This window comes from Calonectris borealis, chromosome 3 (assembly GCF_964195595.1).
Source record: "Calonectris borealis chromosome 3, bCalBor7.hap1.2, whole genome shotgun sequence".
NCBI lineage: Eukaryota > Metazoa > Chordata > Aves > Procellariiformes > Procellariidae > Calonectris > Calonectris borealis.
This window is the reverse complement of record NC_134314.1, coordinates 69698882-69724638: the sequence shown is the minus strand read 5'-3', so window position 1 is coordinate 69724638 and position 25757 is coordinate 69698882. Positions and strand designations below refer to the sequence as shown.

At 39.9% G+C, this 25757-nt stretch overlaps 1 protein-coding gene across 17 annotated transcripts in view; it reads left to right on the top strand.

The window, feature by feature from the left end:
* The window catches only part of ARID1B (AT-rich interaction domain 1B), a 336572-nt gene that overhangs the window by 187455 nt on the left and 123360 nt on the right, over nucleotides 1-25757 (top strand). The window contains exon 6 of one of the 17 annotated variants that reach the window (XM_075146091.1): nucleotides 3417-25757. The exons of 15 other annotated variants lie outside the window; for them this stretch is intronic. In XM_075146091.1, coding sequence (XP_075002192.1) covers nucleotides 3417-3425 — 9 coding nt within the window. In that variant the 3' untranslated portion in view covers nucleotides 3426-25757. Of the gene's footprint in view, nucleotides 1-446 lie in introns of all 17 variants that reach the window. One more of the 17 variants, XM_075146088.1, reaches the window with a different exon arrangement.

Here is a 25757-nt window from a genome sequence, read left to right as displayed (position 1 = left end):
TAGTTTGATGCAGTTTTGCTATATAGGTCCCATCAATTTAAATTGTTGGATGTGATGTCACAGAAGATGACAATTTTCAACCTGAGAATTGAAGATTCTGTGACTTATATCCACCAATTCAGAAACTTTCCCTTAATTGTGGTAATCTGAGAACGACACACAGGCTGTCTTAATCCTATTATTTGGTATAAAACCTGTGAGCAGATTTAACTTGCAGAAGCCCGTGTGGAAACACGGAACATTGGGCTTTGGAGTAACTTTTAAGATTGGACTTGCCCAAATGCTGGATTTGTTCTTGTTCCATAGATTTGCAGCTCAAAATTTGTAGTTGTTATCTGCTTCGCAGTCTGTTGAATAAGCCACTTTATTCATGGTCCTTTTTCACAGTGCATCTCAAGTAGAAAGTAGTACACTGAACAGCTGCATCACCCTGTGTTCAATTGTAGATCAATGTATGGCACGCAGTATGCGTGTTGGAGAGACCACTGTAGACCTGCTCTGCTAAATGGATGGGCTGTATCCTAGTTACTGCTCGAGTTTCTTTGGCCGGTGAGCATTATGGTGACGACCACAGTTTTAATTGAGCTCTAATAGCAGATGATTCTAAGCAGGGCAGATTGTGTGTAGGCTATATCTAGTTAGCAAGGAAGAGAGTGGATGGGGAGGGGAAGAAGGAGATTGTGGGAATAGTAGGCTAAATCATGACAATGAAGAGTTTCCTGCTGCTGAAGGCCCACATGCTGTGATACTACTGCAGGCGAGAAAATAGCAGTGCTATTACTATCAAGGTAAAAAAAAAATCAAGAAAAGATGAAGTAAGTTCTCCAAGTTTGTATAGAATACCATAAACAAAATTAACCCACAGGGAAAAAAAAAAGCTTTAAAAGCACCTAAATATTCATGGTGCCAGAATTTACATTGTGTCCATATTGTACATTTTTGTGTTGATATGTGATAAAGTGATTTAAATAAATTACTAAAAAACAAACAGAGCTACTCCAGTATTATTTTGAAGTGTTTAACATACGGTAGTCTGCAGTATTTTCTGTTTTTTATTTAATACCCAGCATGCATATAGAATATTCATTGAATATTTAATAAACTTGGAGAGCCAGCTCTTGTGAACTCATCTCCATAATCTTTCAGACTAGGTGGACGAACAGAAATACTCTGATTGTAGCCAATCACTCTCACAACTAAAGCGCTGTGGAGGAGGTTTCTTATTTTCTTCATGGCTAGACTTGCAGGGTGTTTTTCAGTCTTGGAGTGATCTTGATGGACATCCTTTGAAATTCCTTTTTATTACCAAAAGTTTTAAGAATTTTCTATTGCTAAGCTTCAGTTTTACAAAACCAAATCAGTGCTAAGCTTCAGTTTTACAAAACAGAATCAGATCAACTCTTAACGTCATCCTCCAGAGTCCCAAGCAACTTTTCTGTAAGATTCAGCTTCAGAACCAACAGGGTCTTCTTACTCTCTTAAAATAGTAGCTTTACATTATATAGTGAACTATATATGTCTAGGAATGTCATGTACTTTTTATCAATCAAGAAGAAAAGCAAATGTATCATCCCAAATTTGTTAATCCCAGAATTTATCTTAGCTGTCTATTTAGGCATGCTGTGAAAGCACTTTCTTTCCTCCTCTCCCTTAAGAAATGCTTCCTCTACTGTCTGTCTCAATGACAAATAAATGTTAGTGTCTCTGTTATATTAACAAATCCGTTGGTATGCCCACAAAGAATACATACAAGCACAATTTTTTAAATGAAAAATAATTTTCATGTTACAAATTGGAAAATAAGCTTGTATGGCAAATACCAGATAACATAGTTAAGAAGCATGTAAGGTTAGAGTTTGCACAATGGAGTGCTTTCCTTGATACCAGTTTCCAGCCTGAATTTCCCTCCAAGTCTACTGGAAACTGTTGAGGGGGCTATCTTTATGGTTTTGGGTGTAGCATATGCCTCAGCTTGAAACGTTGTAGGACCCGTCTGTATGCATAAGCAGAAGCATAATTTGCTGCAGAGAATACTCTTCTTTTGACTGTATCCATTCCACCTATCCTTAGGCACTTACCACTTAGTTGTAGGGTTGTTGACAGGCTGTGTTGCCTGTAGATACTAGAATACTGTTTTTAAAAAAGGATATTTCTAGACTGCTGGAAGAGCTTCCAGTGTTATCCGTTAGTCTTAAATTCTCCATGATTTTAGTCTCATGGTATATATGCACAGTGGCAGCAAATGGGGCTGTTTCCCAGGAAAACGTGCTGAATGAGACGGGACAACATTGTTCAGCTTCACTGCAGCTATTGTCGGTGAAGCGAAGATCTGGCTGCCCCTTGAATAGTTAAGTCTTTGATGATGCTGATGGTAAGCGCCTGTAGAAATCAGCTATAGGATGCTTTTGATGCAAGATATGCATATTGATTTGGACAAAATAATTCTTATTTTAGAAAAGAAAATTAAAACAAAAGCTATTGTTTCACACTGTCAAAATACTCAGGGAAGAGGCACCTTCACGTGCCGAATCTTATCTGTAGTCCGTATGCATAGAACAGGTGGAAATTGCAGACCATCAGCAATAGTCCTTCAAAATGTTCCCTCCAGCTCACCTTTTCAATAAGAGAAGAGTCTTCCCAAAACAAAGGTAGAATATAAGGTATTTATTGGAGTAAAACCAACACTTTGAATATGAACCTTTTTTTTTCATTTTGTGCATATGTGAGACCAGTACTCCTTAATGGGCCATGAAAATGTAAGCAGTTTTTCAGTTTAAATAGAAGTTGTTGTTTGATAAGTATAAAGATGCCCAGATTTGACAGCATTGCTGTCCAAACCTTTCCTTCGGTTGAATAATAGGAAGCAAAACCATTCAGCTTTCTTTGCTGAATTTTACAGAAGGGGGAAGCTGTTAGTGTGCTGTAGCAGCTTTTTCAAAGATGGTACATGTGGTGTTCAGTTTAATTCACACATGCATTTTTGTGTGTGTTTGTATGCGTGTTTATTTCTTAAAGAAAAGAAAAAAACAAAACATCCAGCTTTTGACTGATCCTTCTGTTTCAGTATTTAGAAGGGTTGTGATATATGCATGGTTGTGTATGGAGAGATGTAGGGGAAATGACCACCTAGCAAACAGCAACAGCTGATAGGTGATACGGGACAGACTTAACAGTTATGACTGGTTCGTTCAGATTCTGCTGAGGACAAACTTACACAAATAATAAGTTTCTTTAAAACCGTAGTTGCCAAGAAACAACGTAGAGTAAGAGTGATTAGATGGAATGGTGTCTGCCCCAGTCAACACACAGGAATGTATTTCAAAGTTGGAAACTCCTTCAGTCCCATTAATCTTATTAAAGCCTAATGATGACATGTAAAGTACTAACAGTACCAATTTATTTTGTGTTTATTTTAGCTGGAATAGGAAGATACATTTTAGCAGATGGGACCAGTGTTCCCAGATGGTAGAGAAAATTAGGAGCGATACAAAGATGTGAAAAAGAAAGAAAAAAAGAATAAGGTGCACAGAGCAGAAATAAAAGGTAAAAGGTTTAACCATTTCGAATGATGCTGATTTAAACACCAAGGCAATGAACAAATAAAAATAACAGTGTCTGACTTTTTAAAATCCTCCTAAGAGATTTAGATGCTCAATTTCCATTAGAACATTTTAATCCCTGAGGTAGAATTGAAAATTTTGGTCTGAAAGGTTGGTTATTATATAAAGATTTAACCCACATTTTATTGTTGTAGGAGCTGCATGTTGGCATCAGTCGGAATTACGGTGTCGAATGCAGTAGCACATACTCCATCCGGACAGGCTACAAATGGTGTCTGGCGCTATCTAGAGAATGAGATGCTTGACTTCTAAAATATTTGTGCTCGGTTTACTCTCCTCTTCTTTCCCTCCCTTTCCCTGAGGCTTTTACTGTCAGCATCTACCTGACCCAAATAACGTAGGGTAGAGGCGGCTTCATTCAGCTAAGCAGAGTGAGATCACCTCGTCCACGTGTCTCAACCTGTCTGTGGACGTGTAAAGTGCCATAAGCTCTGTTTGCAGAGACGGCCGCAGAGCCCGCCTACCGCAGCTAATGCCGAGGTGCAGTGATCCCAGCTCAGCGCAGCATTAATATAAATAAGTTTGTTAATGGCAGTCCAGCAGCTACATGTCAGAAGGCTCACAACTTTGTGCAACAGGAAAAGAGACACTTATGTTCCCACAGTGGGGGTGCTCCACCAAGAACAGCACTCTCTTATTTGGTAGTGAGCTTTAATCCTTCCATTGTGTGTCGTTTTAAGCTGTGTTGTGATGTAATTGGCTTAATCATTACTATTATGTTGCTTTGCACAAGATAAGATTGTAATTTGACATACGGAAATAAATGGCAACTGGATTAGTGATTTGCAGGTGTCATTTAAAAACGGGGCAGGGAAGAAAGCCTTTCATATTTTGCAAGCGGCGTGTTTGCTAATGTACAGAGGCAGAATTAACTATGCAACTGCATCTCACGCTGTCTTGAAGTAGGAACAAGCTTCACCTGTTCATTTCTGGCTCTGTGCTGCTGGGGTTGAGGAAAGAGAATCTCGTGCTGGATGGATGTGTTCACTGTAGGAGTGATTTTACATTTTTTTTGCGGAAGACAAATGCAGGAGAAAAGCTTTCTCTTTGATCGAAGAATCAGCATAATGGAGACACAGCTCCATTAAAGAAATGCAGCAAGGGTGGCATTTCTGATGTGACTGTGTCTGTGCGGTGGAGCTTTCAACATTGTTCGTGGAACTAGCTGTATTTTTGTTTTGTGACACAGCATAAAGTGATGATCTCGTCTCCATAATTTAGTAACTCTGGAAGTTGTTGAGAGAGTCTATTTCTAAGTCTTTTTAAGTGTGTGCTCCTGGGATGCATTTTTTTAATGCTTTTTCTCTGATACAGGATGCATGGTTTTAAGAATCAAATGTGCTTGGGACTAACATCTTTTTTTCCTCCCAAACATGGTACTTTTACTTGAGTTTATTAAGATTTTCTTTTTGTGTGGTTTTTTTTTTTATTTTTTTTGCTTTCCTCCACCTTGCAAACACTGCTTTATTGCAACACTCAGCACATCACAGTGCATCTTCTGTAGCCCACTTATTTGCACGGTCCCAGATACCAGAAGTTCAAATCCCGAGGGGAAATTCAGCTATGCAGTGTAGCTACGTGTCAGCTTCCTGGTTTGAAGCGTAGGACACCAAAGAGAATACATTTGGTGGCTGACTGTGAGCTATGACTGTGCAAATCCAGAAGGAAACTGTTGTTTTAGCTGTATCCGTAACACAGAAACCTTGAGCTACGAGATGGAGTAGAGATGCCATTTGAGAAAATTGAGAAAACGTGTTCTCAAGAGATATTTTCTTAATTTTTTTTTTAAATTTATGTTAGCTTGATTGTAACAAAATAGTACTTACTTCTTGGAAAGAAGGAGAAAAGAAGCCATTGAAGGAGAAGAAAAAGTAGGCATTAAAAATTGTTTTCTTTTAATGCACGCCTTGTTTAAGACCGCTTTCTTTTGTTGAAGACTCTAAGCAGCCTCTGCTTCTGCCATCTGGTGGTTGCTAATAAAAGTTGCATCTTCAAAGCCAAATTAAATTGTTTTAAAGCCAATTAATCCTTTTCAGAAGAGGATGTTTTCAAGTGTCTGAATTATCTCTGTCTTGATATGTTGACACTTGGAGTGTCTATGTGTGTGCTTAGTATATGGGAAAATATAGAGAAATGAGTCCTCATTTACATCTGTCTGTGCACTGTTGACTTAGGTAGGAATGTGGGGGTTGTAAATAAGTTTTTGGATTTGTTTCAGCTTAGAAAAAATAGATATTCATATTAGCCTCCAGTAACTTCTGTTTCGCTACTCAGAGCAGAGTTAGGATTACACATTTCCCCAGTTCTGTTGTTGTTGTTGTATTCTTTGTGGAGTTGTTTCACCTGAGGAGTTCAGATGACTGAAAGGATTTTTCAGCCTTCTTTCTTTTGAGTCATTTTTAAAGCTGCATTTTAGGATTGCTGAAGTCTTTTGAGTGCCCCCTCTGTTGGGTGTTTTCTAAGAGTAGAGAATGGCATTATAGCAGGGAACAAGGCGCTCTTTTAATATTCTTAGGGACCCCTTACAGATGTGTCAAAGTGTTTTGAAGTAGTTATGACTAAGTAAGTAGCAGCAACTTGAACATATTTCTGCCTGGACCTATGCATATCACTGCCCTGTTATTCAGGACAATCCGAGAACATGCAAAACTGAGCAATTCTGATCGTATTTTAGAAATTTCATCTACGTAATCAATAGTTCTTAATGTCTGGTAAGTTTAGTCTCAAGAAATATCTCTGTGGTTTTGGTTTTTTTCCCCAATTAGTTTTTATAGAAATTAAGAGGCACACCAAGAGATGTAGCGCCGTAAGTTCCTCTCCATCTATCAGTAAAGTCCTGACTGTGGTCCAACTTTGTCCTGAGTGCTGCAGGCTGTAGAGGAGTGCATCTAACCAGCTTGAATATGGAGGGTGAAATCAGAATGAGAGTGCTGTACCCCATCAAAATCCATTCCAAACAGCACCCGCTTGTTGTGGTGCCCCATGCCTCACAGCTCACTCCCGCTTCCCATGTAGAGAGGATTTTAAAGCTTTGTGGGAGGATGGAAAAAAGTGAGGGCTTCTTAGAGGTCCTAGTGCCTCCTTGTGCAGTGGAGGTGGATCTGGACAATTCCAAAACAATCTTGCATGAAGAAGAAAAGATTAAATGAGACATAGAACAGGAAAAAAAAGTCATATGCTAGCTGAGAACCCCCAGATGTGAGAATGTCAAGACACGCTGGATAAATGGCGTAGTAACAGTTGCTTCTTTCCTCCTTGTGCCCTGTAGCCCGCGCTGCTGGACTGTGGTCTCAGGGAAGACAAGGCAAGGCTTTAGGAAGGAACTGTCTCCTGTGGCAGCGTCCGTGTGTGGGTACAGCGTGTCAGGCTTTCTTGGATATTCCCTTGCTTCTTCTCTTGTCGATGACCCAGACTGGCAATAAAAACATGTTTAATGCTCCTTTTCAGCATGAAGCATCTCACGATGCTTGCAGCATAAATACTGGTGGCCTCAGGGTTAGACTTAGGCAGTCTGCACGGGTATGTGGTAACATTTATTTTACAAAGCTCCTGAGCGCTCAGTGGCAGGCTGGTGTGAGCACAGCCGGTGAACATCGCGCCTGCCTCGGCACCCTTGAACACCGCTGTCACGTGGTTTGCCCAGCGCCCTGCAGTCCACTGGGATTAGCACTAAAAACATGTAAACTGCTAGCTTTCCTCCTACATCGGCTGTACTTCGTGGGCATACATAAACACGATGAACAGCCTCCATCTCCAATATGCACAGTTTATGTTACCAAGGTGTGGATGGGGCCACACTTGGGTTTTGATATAGGTTTAAAGCTCCCACCACCTTTCTGAGAGTGCCAGGGGGCAGAAGGTGGTGTGCCGTTTTCAGAAGCAGATGTGTATGTGATTCAAGGCAACTGTTTAGTTTTTGCTGAAGTGATGTCTGCAAAGAAGAAGGCTTGGCAACTGGTTTTGCTTTTCTGATCGATCTGTATCCCTCTGCGATCAGTTATTTCTCCTGCATTTCTGTGCCAGTTTAGGTTGCCCCTTTGTTGAAATTAACTGCTGCAACGTTGAACCACCCAGTTCTTGTGGCGGCAGCACTAGCAGTCCATACTTCCCTGTGCTGCTTTTTTGAAGGGATGGTCTGTCATATAGTTTGCCCTTTCCAAACTCTGTAGAAATGCCCGAAGAAGTGCAAAGTTTGGTGCTGTTTTCGTGGTGGGAGCATGCATCACCTTGAGGGTTTGACTGAACCCACCATTTCACACCAGTCACTATGATGCAGTGATGGAAGTTAGCACAGAAAAAAGAAGATAATTTATTTTCTCAGTCTTCCTTCTGTTACTCTTGACATTTTTAACTGGTGGGCGCGCTTAGGCGGCCTGAGTCTGGCGTGCCTGAGCTGGCTGCCCACCTCTGGCTGGGTGTGCTGCTCAGGGTCCTCCCCCGCTCAGCTGCCCCCTGCTAGCATGCAAGCGGGTGATGCTTGCCTGATACGGCAGGTCCTTTACAGTTCTGTGTGGCCCCTTTGATTTATACTGCTGGTTTGAACTTTTACCAAGAAGTCATCTAACAATCGGAACACAATGTTTGCTTGTAAATACCTGCACATTTTAAATAGATGTTGAGGCAGGTGGTCTCTTTGTTTGGGGGTGGGAAGAGGGCAGGACAGAGTATTTGCAAATAGTTTGCTGTTCCTTCTTGATTAGGAGAGCAGGTTAGACCAGATTTCTTTTTCTTCTGTAAATTCTACCTGATTGCACAACTGGTGGGACCAGAACTGCTCCCTCCAGCAACCAACCCCACCTTGCTACAGGAAGCATGCTCTGATTCATATTGCGACTTAAAAAACAACAACAAAGAAACCACAAATATTTTTTTTTAAAAACTACTGTTGATTTGTTTGCTTTTTTGGTATAGCATTCTTTTTTTAACAGCATGCAATACATGTATAGAAAAAGATTCCATTTCTGCTATGTGGCTGCTTCCCCTGATTGCATAGTCGGCTTGTTAAAACTAATGCGAGGTTTGGAGAATAGGAATTGCAAAGAGGAACGTGAGAAAGTTGTTGGGTAGACAGATGTGATTTAGGTTTTCATTTCCCCTTTTTTTTCCTGAGACAAGGTCAGGTGTGTATCATGCTTCGGAGCTGTGCTTTGCTGGACAAAGGGCTGTTGACATGTCGCAGATTTCAAAGCGGAAAAAACAATAACAATAATGCAGAATCTTGGGCTTTTTACTGAACGTACATTTCTTCTACAAAAAACATCGTTTTGTAACTGTGAAGCTTCAACTATTCCATTGTTCATTTTTTAAGAATTTCTTCGTGTGAGACAGGGTTTTCTAGTGAATTGGGATTTTGATGGATAATTTTATTGGATTAGAATGACACTGGGAAATCTTGGTTTTCAAGGTTATTTCTTTGATTTTCTTGGTGAACAGTTAATTATACAGGGTCTTAATATTTTCTTCTATAAGAAGATCAAGATTATAGGTGGTTCTGGCATGATTTTCATACTGTTGCAACACTTTAAATTATTCAGTATTATACACATGTAAACTATTGTGATATATTTCTAGTGTAACAATCATTCTATGTGTTTTATGATTTTACTATTGAGTCCTTGCTACCACCTGAAATAGGAAGCAGGCAGATTTACAGTCTCTTTAGTAAAACTTGCCTTAACATTTTAATCTGAAGCAAAATAAGCATCATTCTTACCGTTTTATTTAATGTGACTGTCTGTTTTCATTCCACTGGCTGATTTCCACCCCCCTTTATCAAGATGTATTTGAATCTCCCCGAGCCTCCTGTGAAACTTCCTCACAGTGTCATTCCTTGTGTCAGAACCAATGTACTGATTACCTCATAAATGTAATCTATATCTAGAGTGGTTTTACAACTTCAGTCCTTATGCAAGGGCTGTGCTCCAATGGAGGGATGTACACCTTAAAAACACTTGTGGGAAGAACAGTTAGAATACATAGTAGTTTAAAAATTAATAAATGTATTTTGAGAAATGTGTTAACTGCTGTTTATGAAAGAAAGCAATGAAGTGAATCATGTGGAACTGGCTTTTGTCACATCTAAGTAACTAAATATCATTATAGCACATACGATTGCGCGCAAAAGCTTTACAGTAATGTGGGTATGGCTGTTTATATGCTTATTAACTCGTAGTTTTTTAGCTGAGGTGTGTGCAGAATGCTGCCAAGGTCACAGTTGTTAAGCTGCCCCAAATAGTACTGAGGAAGGAATTATGTTAGCTGAAGCTTTTTTATTTTTTTAAGTAAACTTTTTTTACCAGCAGTGTTGTGGAGAAGGATCTTGAAGGAGGAATTTTGAGGATGCTGGGCTTGGAAATGGCATGAAATCAAGGATATTAATTCGAACTAGAATTGGTGTCTTTGGTGGAACAAATGTTGAAGACGGTCACAATACTCATAGGATCCTGTGTGTTGCCTGGCTTAGTTATACAGAGGTTTGAAAGTGAGAAGGAGAAGTTCAAACTTGATACAGTGAGCAAGGGAAAGATAATGGAACACATTAAAAATGCAAGCTGACCTAGATATATTGTTGAATGGTGCCATGTGGTGTGCAGTTTTATATGGCAGGCTGCAGCGTCTTGTCGACCAGAATAAAGCTAAGAAAGCTGAAAATACTGCGCTGTTTACAAGTCCAAAGAAAAGATAGAAGAATTGGACCATCCTATTTTATAGGTGATATTAAGAAAAAGAACAATATTAGAGCTTTTTCATTATGAAAGCAGCAGTTGACTTCTGCTAAATGTATAAGCGTTTGTTTAAAAAAAAACGACAGAAATCAGTTCTGGGGAATGATCAACGTGCATGCCCCATCACCACAAGTGTGTGTCTACTTTCTGCTCTCTTCTGTCTGAGCTACATGTACACAGAACCCTGGAAGATGGAAGAAAAATTAGTATCATGTTAAGAGTTAGTTGATCAGAGCTAAATTCTTTCTTTCTGGAATGTGATGATATTCAGTATGGGAAAGGGCAGCAGAATCCGGCCATTAATTTTACGGTACTTTTAATTCCAGGTTAACTTTGAAGAACTATTTTAAGAGGTGTCAAAGTATCAAAAAATGTTAATATGATACTATTTTTCAGATAATGAATATTAAAATAGCTTTTAGCTGCTGTTTGAAACTTGATGGGAAGTCATTCATTTTGATATTGAAACAGTTTCAACTTGGAATGATTATCTTAGCTTATTTATAAATATCAAAAAAAGCTTGCAGAGGAAATGTTGACTTCCCTCCCCACCCCCCACCCTTGCATCTGCCTTAGCCTCTGCTCGAACTGTGTAAATGCAGGCATATATGATTGCGTTAGGCTGTATTTTTGCAGGACTAGGAGGTCTAACACTGATTTTTTTTTCTAGGGCTGTAAGTTATAATGTATTTTCAGTTGATACAATAATAATAAAAAGGCTTGCATGTACCTGTGATGCATTTGATTCCTCCCTGCAGTGACTCATTGTGGATCTCTCTTACAGCTAAGTGCTTGTTCCTTGTGATCAGAGGAAAATGCTACACACCTTCGGCTTTGTGCCTATTAAATTCAAGTTTCTATTGTAGGCAGCATTACACAGCTATCTTTGAGAATTAAAGGGGAAAAAAATACCAGGAACAGTAACTGAAGTAACAATTTAAAAACCCACTTTGTTCCCCCTCAGCCCTAATGTCGATTTTCAGTGCATTTCTGTTTTCATGCTTGCCTCTTCCAAATTTACAAATTCTTCTTTCTTCCTGTGCAGAGCACCTGCCTTTGGTACCCTGTTGAAATTAGTGACCATCACGGCATTTGCTCTTTTCTCTCTTCTGGAACCTAAATAATGGAAACCTTTTTTAATCTTGTTATATTAAACGTAACATATAATTCCTTTATCCGGACCAGTATTTTGAGTTGAAGAAGGGATTGTTTTCTCCAATTTTGTTATCATTTTACCCCCTCACCTTTTTCATTCTCTGAGGGAATGGTCTGGAGAACAAAGTGTCTGTGTTCCTGGGAACAGAAATAGATTATTCCATTCATAATTTAGTGATCTATTTCTGTTTGGCAAAGTTAAGCACATGCTTAACTTCAGGTCTGTGATTAAATCTCACTGACTCCAGTACGACTTAAATGCTTTGCAAAACTGTGGCTTTTATTCCCATCTCACCATCGCACCATTCCTTCTGTCTCATTGCTCTTTTTTTTCTTTTCTTTCCCCCCCCTCCTCTGCCATGCTGCAAGTTGACTGTGCTTAGTGTCAGCAGTTTATGTTCTGCATGTTTAATGAAGGCCATGGCTCAGCTCAGCATAGCCCTTCCCCTTACGCTAACAGAATTTTGATAAATGAGATTTCCTTGTGTGGAGAGCCGAGAAGGGGCTTTGACGGGAAAAGGCAGGGCATGAAATCAGCAGGTGTCAGGGTGTGCAAATTATAGGCATTTTAAACCAAAAACAAAATAAAGAACTTGTTATGACTAACTGTCTTCAAAATGTGTATCTTCCCATGAAGCACAAAAAAGGATTTAACAATATGCTAGCAAAACAAAGGTAAATGCGGTAAGCAGTAATCTGAATCAACATATTTCTACCTTCCTTTTTGCTCCATATTCCCTGTGCCTACCACCTCAATCGTCAAAGTATGCTATATAAGCAATCGGATTGCAATAATCATTGCTGAATTTAGCACATGGAAATACATTTCAATTGTGGTTTATATCCTGTGTTGATCTAAACGATTAGAAATTCCCTATTTTATGCCCACTCAAGTTACTGACTGCAACAGAGGGAACTAGTTACACAGATTAGAAGAAACTGCCAGCAGATATCGCAAGAAACCTTTTCAACTAAGGTACATTTCTATGATCCTTCCTCCATTTTCAGTTCTATTTTCATTTTTCTGATACTGCTTGCTACACCCCCCCCCAGCTCTTTCAGTCTTTCTGTTTCACGCAGATTTAGCTTGTTCAGTGACCGATCTCCTATTCAGACTATATTGCTGTGTAATTTAACGAATCTTTTTGTGTATTCGCCTGTGCCAGTGAGGTATTGGATTGTTGAAATAACATCAAACTCTTCACTGGAGATTATAATCTGACAGGAATGATTGAAGGCCAGAAATGGATCCTGCAGACCTAAAACTGGAGCTATTTTATTACCATATGTAACGTTTCATAAAAGTTTCTGCAGCTGTAGTGGATTAGAGATGAATTGTTTTTATTGGAGAGATGAAGAGAAAGGACAGTTGGTATGGTATAATAATTAATAAATAACACAGTTAATTACTGTGCTGGCTCTCCAATATGTTCAGAGATTAATTTAAATCAATTTGTGCTCGCTTCTATTAAAATACTCAAAACTGTATTTTTATACACACACAGAGAAATATAAAATGTACATACACGGAGCTGCGTATTTAAATATATATGTATAGTTTTATTTTTTATATATCTATATTTAGTTACTTCGTTTTTTTCTCTTTTTTGGCGGGATTTGTGCATGGCTTGAAAGCAGGGATAATTGCAGATCTTGTAATTTTTTCATAAGTTGGTTCATACCATACCTGTGCGCTAAATCTTCCTGTAATGCATGCAAAGAGTTTCTCAGGATTTTCTGCCCACCTCCACCCGCTCTCCTTCCCTCCTGCCAGCCAGGTGGAGTGGGGCCCCTCCACAGTCGGGAGAAGCTCAGAGTTGCACATGATCACCCACTGGCATGTTCTGGTGTACAAATTTTCTCTTACAGAGGGTGTATTTTTTCTTAATTATTAAGATACAGGCTTTATTCTAATTCCATCTCATCCTAAATTTGTATTAAAAAAGAAAAAATCTAACCGTTGTTTCTTTTCTTCAGATGTTTTACAGCAAAACAACTGCAGTTGCACAGGCAGTGGCTTCCAACAGCAGCTGTAGACTTTAGGCGATGTTGTACTTTCTCCATATTTCGCAGTGTAACTTGTAATACACCCTTTTAAAATCCTGAATTCCAGTCTCTTAGCCCCCCTCGATCACAAAGATTACAGATTTACAGACTTGCCTGGGAGGTGCTGGTGACGGGGTGGCAGGCAGGCAGAATTCAAGAGTCCTGTAAACTGCTGCCAGAAAAGGCTCTTCAGGTCTTTCGGGCCGTTGGGCAACTGTAATGGCAGATGCAATGAGTGTCCCTTCTCTTAGGTTTATTGTGTTCAGGGCAGAAGTGTTGGGGAAGGACAGCAGAGGAGCTCGGTGTGGCCATGGTGCTCCTCTCTGCCGAAAACCGGTACCGACCTTAGATGCTCCAGGACCTTCTGGGCCTTGGTGCGTTTCATTTTTGTGCCAGAACGGCATTCACAATTTTAAAGTTGAAATATAGGAATGAAAAAGTAGTGTGAACCACATTATCATTAGGCATATGTGTACACAAATGCACATTATAGCACAGGCCCAGTTGCTGTTGGAGATGGGCAGAACTATTTGATTTTAAATGACTTGTTCCACGACTCTTCCGTTAGCTTTACCAGGGAGTCAGCCTTATTTGAAGTAACTAGTGGCTCTCAGGCTTCATTTCAGACACCTTTTTCTTATGGCAGGTGAGGGTTGGACTGAAAATCATCTCTGAGTTTGATGGGACTGTGCAAGAAGCAAGTTGGTGCCCCGCGGCGAGCGAGCAGGGCGGTGCGGGGCAGCCACCTGCTCGTGCATCGGCAGCAGATCTGTCTGCCAGGGACCGTCACCATCGGAATTGATGGCAAAATAATTTTTCTACACCACAGTTTGATTTCAGTGGGATCGGGCTAGGACTTGAATATACACTGAAATACATCCTTCCTAGGAAGGGATGTGCCCTCGTTTGTTTGGACGGTGCTCATAACGTTTTGGGGTTACTGGAGAGAAGCTGTGTGTGGGAAATGTGCTATAATTGTATCTCCATCAGATTTGAAATAAATGGTTTTAGTTAAACAAAGAAAACCTGTGTTACAAGGGAAGAAGATAACTATGTCCTTTTTGTGTTTGGGAGTTAAACTTTGTTTATTTTGCCTAAACCCCAGTAGGTGAGGCCAGCGAAGGTTTCCTTTCGCTCACTGCCACTTACTTACTTCAGACTACCAGGCAGAATGAAATCTTCACTCCGGAAGAGAAATGTTTCAGAAGTATCTAACACTTTTTTTTTTGCAGGAATTCCTAAAATATTAGTTTACCTTGTGAAATAATTACAGGTAATTATGAACAAGAGTTTATATGGTGTCACCTGGTTCCTTTTGTTTTTTTTTCCCGGCTGCAACTATTGCCACAGTTTCTCTGTGTTGATCTTTACTGCGAATATATGTTTTACCAAAGAGCATTGCTCACTAAGATTTGGAGATTAGTTTATGGTATTTTACTCTGATGTAAAGTAATTATACTCTAAACTATGACAGGCATGGTAATTTGGAGATTGCGTTCCATACATACCCTTCCATCATGTTCTGGCAGAGGCCATCCTTCTGCTAAATCTGATAAAATACAAATTTCAAATCCCAAATGTGCACACGCATAAAAAACAACCATACAGAGGATGCCTGTCACTTCGTGGCGTTGGCCAGGATATCGGGTGGTTTACCTTTACACCATCAGAATGCAAATTACTGCATAATAAACTGCAGCATTAACCTTACCCCTGGAGGAGTGCTGGCTTCTCCGAGCACATCCTGCACTCTGTGGGCTGGGTGCCACAGCTCTGTCGACGCCAGGGTGCCACATTGGGTATATGCTCCCGCTTAACATTAAATATGTCAACAGCCCTCACTTAAGAGAGCTTTTTCAAATGCGGAGTTATGTGGAGCCTTGAAGTCTCCCCAGAACTGGGGGCCACAGTGTGCAAAATCTGAAATGAACTTTTGGTGAGGCCCAGATGATTGCTATGCTTCAGTAGAGGAGAAGGGTTAGCCTTCTGTTTTTTCCACTGGCACATCTTTAAGGTTAAAAAAAAAAAGCCTATGAGGTCTAGACAGATTTCCAGATCTTTCTCCTGGTTAAAATTGTCTCTTCTTATTTTAGTCTTGCACTTCCAATTTTGCTCTGCAAAGTTATTTGAGTTCAGCACGTTCTAATTTAGAAGTGAAAGATGGTTTTTGCTCCACTCAAATACGTGCGATCATCGTAGCGCGGTCTCCTTGCATACTTCAGCAGACTCGGACTGTCTCACTCCAGGGCTTCCTTCCCTCAAGGCTCATCTCTTCTCCGTGTTTTGATAAGGAGATGAAAGGTGCAGAGAAGGGCTGGTGTTGAGTGGAAGTTCATTGTCTTGATCTTTGATTTATCCCCTTATCTAGATGTAGAATATCTTACGCCTAAATATTTCAGTAACTTAGAGGAAAGAACTGTGAAGTAATACATTTTTCTAAATTTAATTTTCAGAATGCCAACAAGCTCAGTACATTCTGGGACATGTAACCTCAAAGCGCAGAGAGTTTGAGTGAGCCACTCGACTATGTAAATTGATCAAACACCAGTCAGTAGATTGGAGTGTACATATTTGCATATGTACACTTGTATATGACACTTGGTCTAGAAGAGAGTGGGTTTGCTTTGCTGGAAAGGTGTTCAGTAAAAGTGAATATGACCATTTTGAAATTTAGGCTAATCAGTTTAAGGGCAGGTTGCCTTGTTTCTATAATTGGTTTTGCGCCCTTGTCGTTTTATTATTTAAAAGAAAAAAAAAAAAAGAAAAAGGCAATAGGCACCCCCAAATAACAGGAAATATGGTTTGAATGCAGTGTTATCTGCTAGTATTTCAAAGTTACGGCTCCCCACTGTATGCTAAAGTTTGTGCTGGGAAATGTATGTGAAAAAGCTAAGCTGGTTTTCTGTCAATTTTCAGATTTCTTTATGCATACACTCTGAATTTTCATGTTTGCACTGAGAAGATCTTATAAAAGGCTTATGCATATAAAGTTCTGGCTGCATATCTGCATAGCTGTACATGCTCAGTTGGAAGTAACAAAATCAAAGACTTTCTATACCTTGGGTCCATTTTATACCTACCAGCTGTATGGATAGTGGTAATACTAAACTCTTCAATGAAAATAAAACAAGCCTGAGATTGTCACTGTGAATTGCCCACAGCTCTGCTTGTTGCTATGTGTCACCGCTGAGCTGTAAGAAAGAGCATAATAAATTTAGGAGGAGTATTGCGGATGCCAGTCTTCAGAGTTTCAGAAGGGCTACGCAAACTTTTGGTGCACGTCTCCCTCCCAAAGTTGGCACCTGCCATAGCTGACCGACGGAGAAAAGCTCCCATTTTCGAGTCCTTCTGCAACAATGGAAAGACAATTTTTTAAAGTGAATTTGGAAAGTTAGTTTAATGTTTGAAGTATATTCAAAATCGGAATGTAGTGTTTCTGTGTTTCAAAATGCTTTACTTTATAATAATTCGTATTTATATTTCCTTAGTAAATTGCCATCAAGGAATTACAGGGATTACAAATGGTTTCTATTCTTACATGCATATGATCTTGCAAATCAGAAAGAAAGCAATATTTTAAAATGGAAACTGTTTTGAAGGGAATCTATGTTAGCGTTTTTGTTCTGTAGTTGTATATCATCATCCCTGACAAAAAAATTACTTGTTAATAGCTGGAACCAGTCTGCAAGGAAATTGTAAGGTAGCTGATGTGATGAGCAAGTGTCTAATTCCAAAATACTATTCGGACATTACCCAGGTTTTGGAGTATTTTTCAGGGAGAGAGTCATAAGCTATTTTTAATAACTCCATCTAGAGAGAACACTCTTTGTGACCATGCTCTGAATTCAGTTACTTTATTGATTTGTCTCATTTCTTTAACATTGTTTATAGAAGAAAACAATGGAAATTTTGCTAACCTGTCTTTAAAATGATGTAAGTTATTTAATAATGTGGATTTTGAAAGTCCTAGATAACCAAAGATTGTGTCATTCCCTTAATATCGTATGTATACTAAGAAATGAAATAACCACATGTGCCTGCTTACACTCATGCACGTACAGAAAGGGAATGAGAATAGCTATGTGTAGAACTGATTGCATTCCATATATTTAGAGTAATTCTTACGATAAAGGGAACTCTAAATCCCACTTTTGATACTATGTATGTTTTTCTTACAATCTTCCAAGCAGTAACTAAAATGCAGAGTATTACATTCTCTAATAAGATCTCAAAACAACTGTATTTTCTCTTGGATGGAAAATGCTGTTACTTTGGAGACACTTGCATCCCCACATTGTAGGTGTGGTTGTGCTGAAAGATCCATGGAAAAAATGAGCCATCGTTCCTGTTAATGGTATAATCCAGGCAGCGTAGGAAGTCTTTTAAATTAAAAGAGGTTCCTGTTGTTTCTAACCTTCCTCTCAGATTTGAGGATTTTGGGGCTCTAACATAGTGCATATTCTCCTCGTTCTACCCCTGCTCCCGAAAAAAGAAGGAAGAGGAACATTTATTTAATTCCCACTTGGAAAACAACATTCTAGGGAAGACATTTATCCTCCCAGCTTTGTCTCGGTGCTTCTGTTTCACTCTGGAAAAGTAGTGACTGAGTGTTGCTATGACGTTACATCTATGCAATTTATCAAAGCTTATGGGATTTTTACTTGGGTTACAGAAGGCTCATTAGTCGTCAAGTCAATTGAAGATAGGTCATAATTATTACACTATTAGAGCGTTCTTGAAAAAGATAAATAAGTGTTAGGGCTGTAAGATCTGCTGGAATAAAAGAAATGTATTTTAATAAAAATGTCAGTATTTTAACATTCCTCAAGTTCTACAAAACAAATGCAAACCTGACTTTCAAATAAATTATAGTACTACAATGGTGATAACAGTTCAGTGATAAAGGGATACTGCTGCCTAACTTGTTAAACATAAACCAGTGCAGTTGTGAAGGAAGGGACGGTATTTCTGTCTGTGTCGCTAGGACTGTCCTTAGTGAGAACATGAAGAGTTTGCATCCAGGAGAGAATTGCTGTGTGACTAAACTTTGCAAATCCGCACACTTTCGGTAGTCTTTCAGTTCTGGTTTGAGTAGTAGGTTACGGTTCCCTTCTAACCATAGTAGTTCCCTACTAACCTCTCTGGAGTAAGTGGTACATCTTCCCATCAGTTCTTAGATTTCTGTTGCGTGCCTTTTCTGCAGACGGTTCTTTTGCATTCAGACACTGTGGTAATGTCCACTCCAGCAGAGTAATGTTCAGAGAAGCAAAGACTAATTTACAGAATTCTCCATCATCGCTGTAGAGCTGAGGTTGGTGATATAGTCATGCCTTCTCCCCACCCTCCCCCCCATGCTTTTTTCTCTGACTACGATGTTGTATAGTTTATGTCTCTCTATTTTTATAGTTTGGCAGACAGGCATTGTCCAAGAGTATGAGAATGTGTCTCATAATGTGCAAGGCAGCTGCAGCATGTCACATTTGCACTTTCTAAACCTCAACACAGAAATTCCCTTGCTGGATAGAAATTTGCATGCAGCTTGAAGGCATTAAAATACTGTGTCTCTAGGAAATCTTGGTGGAACTTGATCCATTTGCTGCTTACAGAATCGTGGTCGTCGATGAAAGGAAATGTTGTTTCCAAAATTCGGTTGATCCAAATAATGTAGATTTGGAAATTTCTTTTTAAGCTGTTTTTCGTTCCGGATGTTGGTGGCGGGGTTTGTATAGCATGTTCTCCTTCCGTCTGAAGTTCTGGGACCTTGTCTTAACAGCTACTGTTTGCAGAGCCTTTCATATCCCCTATGGGAATTTCTTATTTGTACATGATTTTGGATGTTGTTATTAGATGAATTATCCTTTTCTCAAAAATATGAATTACAATCTGCATCTGGATGTGCCATCAAGTAGGTAATATGCAAAACTTGGGCTAAGGTTTCGATGATACTCTGATGAGCCTGCTTTCTGTTTGCTTCCTTGGATCAGCCGAGATCGGTCATGATATCACATAATGTTGTAGAATTTGGGTTGTGTGATTTTAAGGATCATCTCTGCATTCTTTAGATTAGGTGCCTACCAAGCGGTCTTTTGACAGATGTTATTGCAGAAGGTGTTAACTACCCCAGCTACTTACCAGAAGCTACCAGCCTTGTAACAGGTAGAAGTATGCTGCAGTAGTCCAGACAATCGCAGACAGTAGTTTCAAACATGGATTCAGTTTGAGTTTGAGCATCTGGGTGCAAGTTTACATTCTCTTACCATGATTTTTCTGTAAAAGCAGCAAAGTAGTGAGATAGACAGGTAGAACAGCCCTAACCTGGCCCAGCCAGGTCTGTTGGAATTGGGCTGTAAAAGCCCTTGGTCCCTGTAGATGAAGCAGATTAACAAGGCTGCTTGCACCTCAAAATACCTCACCAGTTCCTGGGAAGGCTTTCTATCACAGGCCGCCAAATCCTTCGCTTTTTGGCTTTTCCAGATTTATCCATTGAGAAATCAGGGAGACTTGCATACTTCTGCAAAATTAGATTTGGTGTTAGCCTGCTTCTTCATGGAGAAGTTGTTAGTTTCATAAAGCTGGATGTTGGTGTTCAGGAGAACAGAAAGATAAAAAGGAAGAACAAAAGCAGAGCAGATGCGTTTCTTAGTGCAGGGCGATGTGAAGGGCACTGTCGGCAAGGGTTGTTCGGTGACGCTATGCTTCCCTTATATAGCAGAGATGAAGAAACCTCTTCTCAATAGCTATTGAACACTTTTTATGAGCAGTAAATACACTGCAGAACGAAAAGCAATGTCTGCAGGGCTTTATAAAGGTTCCTGTAGCAGCATCTAACTTAGTGGTTTTTTCAACATAACCTGTTATGACCTAGCTGACTGGCCTTCATTCAGTTTGTTGGGATTTATACAGAACAGGAGGAGTGAAATCAGCAATTGCAGGAGAGAAATTAAAAAAAAAAGCTTTTTTTTTAAAAAGTCTTTCTATCAGTTCAAAGCCAAGATTTAAAGCCATTTTTTAATGGCTTTTTTTCCCCTGTTGGTTGGCTTGTCCCCAAGTCACATCGTTTTCAGTGAATCTGTTGAGAGTAGCACAGTGCCTGACATTATAAGGGGTAATAAGTTGGAATCTGGAAAGAATCCTCCGTCTATCTGTATGAAGTAAGCAGACTTGGGAGGCGGTACAACAGAGTAACACCAGGATTTTAAAAACAGTGAAAATTTTATTTGTATAGCTACTTTATACTTTTTTTTAAGCAAAAGTGAGAATGAGAAACGACTTAAGATGAAAGGCATTGGAAGGGTACAACCGGTATGCCTTTTGCTCTCCAGCACTTAGCGGAAGAGCCAGGCTTTGGCCCTGGGAAGCTCCTCAGTGGCACAGAAGAAAGAAGCAGCACAGAAAGCTGAGTAATTGCTGCATCTTTGTGGACACTCGGCTCCGTTGAGGGGAAGGAAACACAGATCCTCCACCGGCATTTCCAGCGTCAAACAGCCTCGAGCCTCGCTTTCCCCTTCTTGCTTGTGCTGTGGCTGCAGCAGCCTGTGTGTGGAAGGAAGGTGCAGATCAGTAGCATAGGTCTTATGGAAGACATGGGGTAACGAAGGCATTTGTCTTTGTCCTACAAATACACAAGCTTTTGTTCTTCCCTCCCCGGCTTCGCAGCAGTGGTTTAATACCAAATTGTTCATGTAGTTGCACTGTATGGAACAGTGCTGGCACACAGAGCTATATGATGAGACATTATACAAGATGAATTTAAAAATAATTTAAAAAAAAAAGTCCATGTCTTGTTCAGCTCCATTGTGGCAAGCAAGGATGGGAAGATCACCGTTGATTAAATGTATTTGGTGTAATTCTGTTGACAACAAAGGAATTGCACACATGTAGAAATTTGAAAGTGGTTTAGAGAAAACGGTTATTGGGGAGAAGAGGTTACGAAGATGAAACATTAACAGCTCTTTTTAAATGATGATGTAGCTAAAATAATGAGTAAGGTCTCAACCATTTAGTACAAGGAGGTGAAAGCAACCCCCTCCCTTTAGACTGAAATAGGTACATAACTTGCCTAAACTTTGCTTCCAGAAAGTCTTAATTTTCCTCATTTTGTGCTATTTAACCTTAATAGTGAGTAGAACTTGTGGTTACGCATAATCCTATCCAAACAGCAGGAATGCACTAAACTGATGGTCTGGTTATGTCTAATGGCCCTTTTTCTTCAGTAGAGTTTCATTCTGTCTTTGGGGCTACACTGGTAAATTACAGAGACGTCATCTAAATACGCACAACCAGAGTCTGCTACCAGTGATGACGACAGCACAAATTTAGTATGTCTTAGAATTTCAAAGAAGATAATTTGGCTGTTGGATTTCAGATGACTTTCCCCATGTTTGTAATACATTTGAAAATTTCAACTGTACTGAAGTAGTATTGTCACAAATTTTCTTTTAAATGCATATCCTGATTTCCCAGGGCACTTTTCATGCCCTGAACTTCCTGCTGTTGAGAAGATCCCAGACTCCATAGAGCTGACGCACGCCTACCCTGTAGGGAAAGCAGATCCCAGGAGCACACATAGGCCTGGGATGGTCCCACCACTGTCTACAGGTAGCTCCTCCATCAGAGCATGGCTCTGAATCCCAGAGCAGGGAGGTCTTGGAGCAGGTAGCTGACCTGAGATTAATCCTGCACCACTGGTTTGTGAGCTGCTGTAAGAGCACACATCCAGGAGCCTGTTAGTCTTAAGTTGGCGTAATGACCATGGAGAATTTCTGTTGATACTCTAATTTGCTCAGGTTGAGCACAGGAGACAGCAACCTGATGTTGATTTACTTGTGTTTCTTTGTTTATCAAATGAAACATTTGTTTTATGTTCAAATATATACGTAGGATTTTAATCTAGATCTATTAAACAGACAACAAATAAAAATTATGCTTTGTGGGCATTTCGCTAGTGTTGAAAAACAGAAGGCTGATGTCTGCGGTAAGCAGCACCATCTAAAGCAGTACCTAACTGTGTTAGATCTCGTAAATCCTTTATACTTAAAGGAAAAGAAATTCTGCTTGCTCTAACATGGAATGTAAAACTTTCTACCTTGAGCAACAAACCCATCTGTCAAAGCTAGTCTGTAAAGCAGAGCCCTGCTGCATGATCTGAAGGGCAGAAAACAGCCGTGCTATATTCCAGGCTTGCATTTGTCAGCAGTCAGTCTTTGGGTAATACTTATCAATGCGCGTGGTCTTCCTTTAAGAAAACCGAAACGAGTTGCGTGTGTATGTGCTGAGAAGTTTAGCCCCGAAGAACAAGTTTGAAAAGGCAGAAGGAAATGGAGACCTGCCAAGCTTGTTGGCTGGAGTCATGGACAAGAGCAAGGCCTGTCTGAACTGCCACTCAGTTTTTATTCTGCGAGTTTGCAGGGTTGGTGATTAGAGTGGCTTTCGCCCAATTATGCTGTGATTATTCCGCTGCACTGTAATTGACTGGGGAGATATGCTAATACCTGTCATTTGGGATGATAAAAGATGAGCGGAGGACGCAATGCATTATTTAGCTGGCTGTGTGATAGATGAGGGATGCGCAGAGTGCTTTAATTGCTGAGAAGAGAGGTTAAGCTGAACGAACGGATGAATTAGAAATGAGTTTTTTTATGGCTTGTGGAAAAGTGAAATAAAGGGAAATGTGCTTTAAAACTGTAGCAGCAGATAGAAGCAAACACAACAAGACAAGGTCTTTTAGGCAGCTTACTCTCTTAATTTAAATATATAAGACAAAACACGGTTTAGTGTTCAGTAAATAATAGTAACAATAATGATAAGAAACGCTTGGTGAGTTCACAGCCTTGCCAAAAAAAAATCGTTATAGAAGGAACTGTTTTTATTTGAGGTGATATTTGGTGATTTGGAACCCTTTCAATTTCTGTTGCAGTTCAGACCTTTAAAACCTCATTTCTAAGGGCTGTGGTACCACTGCTGAACAGTGCATTTGTGTGCATAGGTCAGATATAGATTTACATAAATAATATCACGCACACATATACACACATACACACACACAAAATCTCTCGAGTATATGTGTTACACAGTTAATAAGTGCACAGAGAAAGAAGTGAGATAAAATGAATATTCATAACGGTTGGAGGAGTGTTGCGATACAATTAGCAAGAGTATACAAATAACTCACAAGTGACAAAGCTCTTACCCTTTGGGTGGGAAGGTCATTAGAAACTGTATCTCCTTTTTAAAAAAAATTACCTAGTGAAAAACAATGAAGGTGACCGGTAATTTTCCTGTTGTGGCATTCTTTGCATTTACACGAGGCTTTGCCTGTGGTTTAGAAAAATATTTGGCGTCTGTTCCGTGAAGGCGTGTGTGGGTTAGGTTTTTGGGAAGGAATTCCGATTTGCAGTTAGGAAAATAAGGTATCTGTCTGTACTGCGACCAAACCTTTACAAAATGGAAGAAACAATCTCCAGTGAGGTTGACTTGTCCCCGAATCCGTCTAACTGCTGGGAGGCTGCTACTTGTCCATTGCAGTACGTTTTTTTTCGCAGAAAATACTGGCTCTTGAGCCATTATTATTGAATGGTAATGGATTTGTCTAGGATATCATGCCTCGTGGATGCCAGCTTGAGACGGATGTGGTACTCTGCTGCTGAAGTACAGTCTGTAGGGCCCGATCACTCCCCCAAATACAATCGTCACCTTATTCTTTCTGCCATTCACCAAAATTTCTTTATGGCTGCTTTTCATTATCTTAGTCGGGGACTGGCAACTTATTTTACAGCTGTGCAGCCCATTGTTAACCTAATTTTTTTTTTCATAAGTTAGTTTTAAAAGAGCAGTTTATAAGGCAGTTTGCTGCTTTTATGGAGCTATTTATATTGCTATGTGCTGGTTAATATAATTTTTGTAAAATGACCACTTGGATTTCGAAATGTGAGTGCTTCTGGTTGCACCTTGGCTTCTTTCCATTAGTTGAATGGATGCAGCTCTCAGAAAAGCTGTGCATCTTTGAAGAAAGCAGCAGTGAAATGCTCTAACGTTATTGTTTTATGGAGTGTTATATAGAAAAACCTAACTTTTAAAAATCCCTTATTAACCATTTTTAAAGATGTTAGAAATGACTTAGATTGTAATAACATATTTAATGTAAAAAAATGTGCCATTTCCCATCCAGAGAGAGACCCAGGCAGTTTTGTTTCTTGAGGTGGGATACCCCTGATGGCAGCCAGCGTTGGGGAGCATGGCCGATGCTTGGCACCCTGCTGGGGTCTTTAATATCCATGCAGAGCCGATGGGAGATAACATTGTAATAGCATGGTTTAATGTGGTATAAGCTGTGGTCTTAGTGTAGCAGCACACAGATGAGGAGAGAGAGCTTACGGAAAGGGGCAGGGGAGCTGCTGCTCACCCCTGGTCCCAGGTGGGAGCAGGTCCCTCCAGCAGCCGTGCAGAAGCAGCAGGATGGACCCGCAAGTGGCGTCTGCTGGGGATCTGGTAGCTTCTGACATGACAAATACTTTTTTTTTTTTTCTAAATCCTTCTGCTGTTTTTGTGGTTTGTGGCCTTTTACAGTTTTCTCTCGCTCTCCTGGTTGTGATGGACCCCTGCAATTAGGAAGGGAATGGGGCCCAGCCCTGCTCATTTGCAGGTAGCGCTAGCACCCTGGGAAATGATCTTATCCAACTGCGTGTTTGCAGTCAGCTATTCATCGGCTTCCGTGTAAGTACATGTGAATACAATGAGGATAAGGCTACTAACTTTTTTCAGTCTTTTCTAGTCCAAATTCTCTGCAAAGCACTATTTTGACTATTATGCCATGTACAAAGCATCCGATGACTTTCAGCATGTTGCAACTATGAAATCAGCATGCAGTTTAGAAGATTGTCATACTCCTTGAATAATAAATTTTAACTTACCCAAGGAAATAAAAATCACTTAGGATACAACAGCAAAGCATTGCTGAGAGTGAGCCACTTTTCAGTACCCAGCTTTACCGATCAAAAGATTTGTCATCATTATATGTAGTGTGTATGTTTACATAAACATATAAATATGTGTAAATACATGCGTAACACATGTAAAATTCATGTGTCATGAATCCATACAGTTAATTTCTATATTGTATCGTGATGCAAATGCCTATCTAGCAGAGAATTTCAGCTTATTCTGCTGTGCCCTGAGAGGTACCTATAATAGGGAAGATGGGAAGATTAACTTA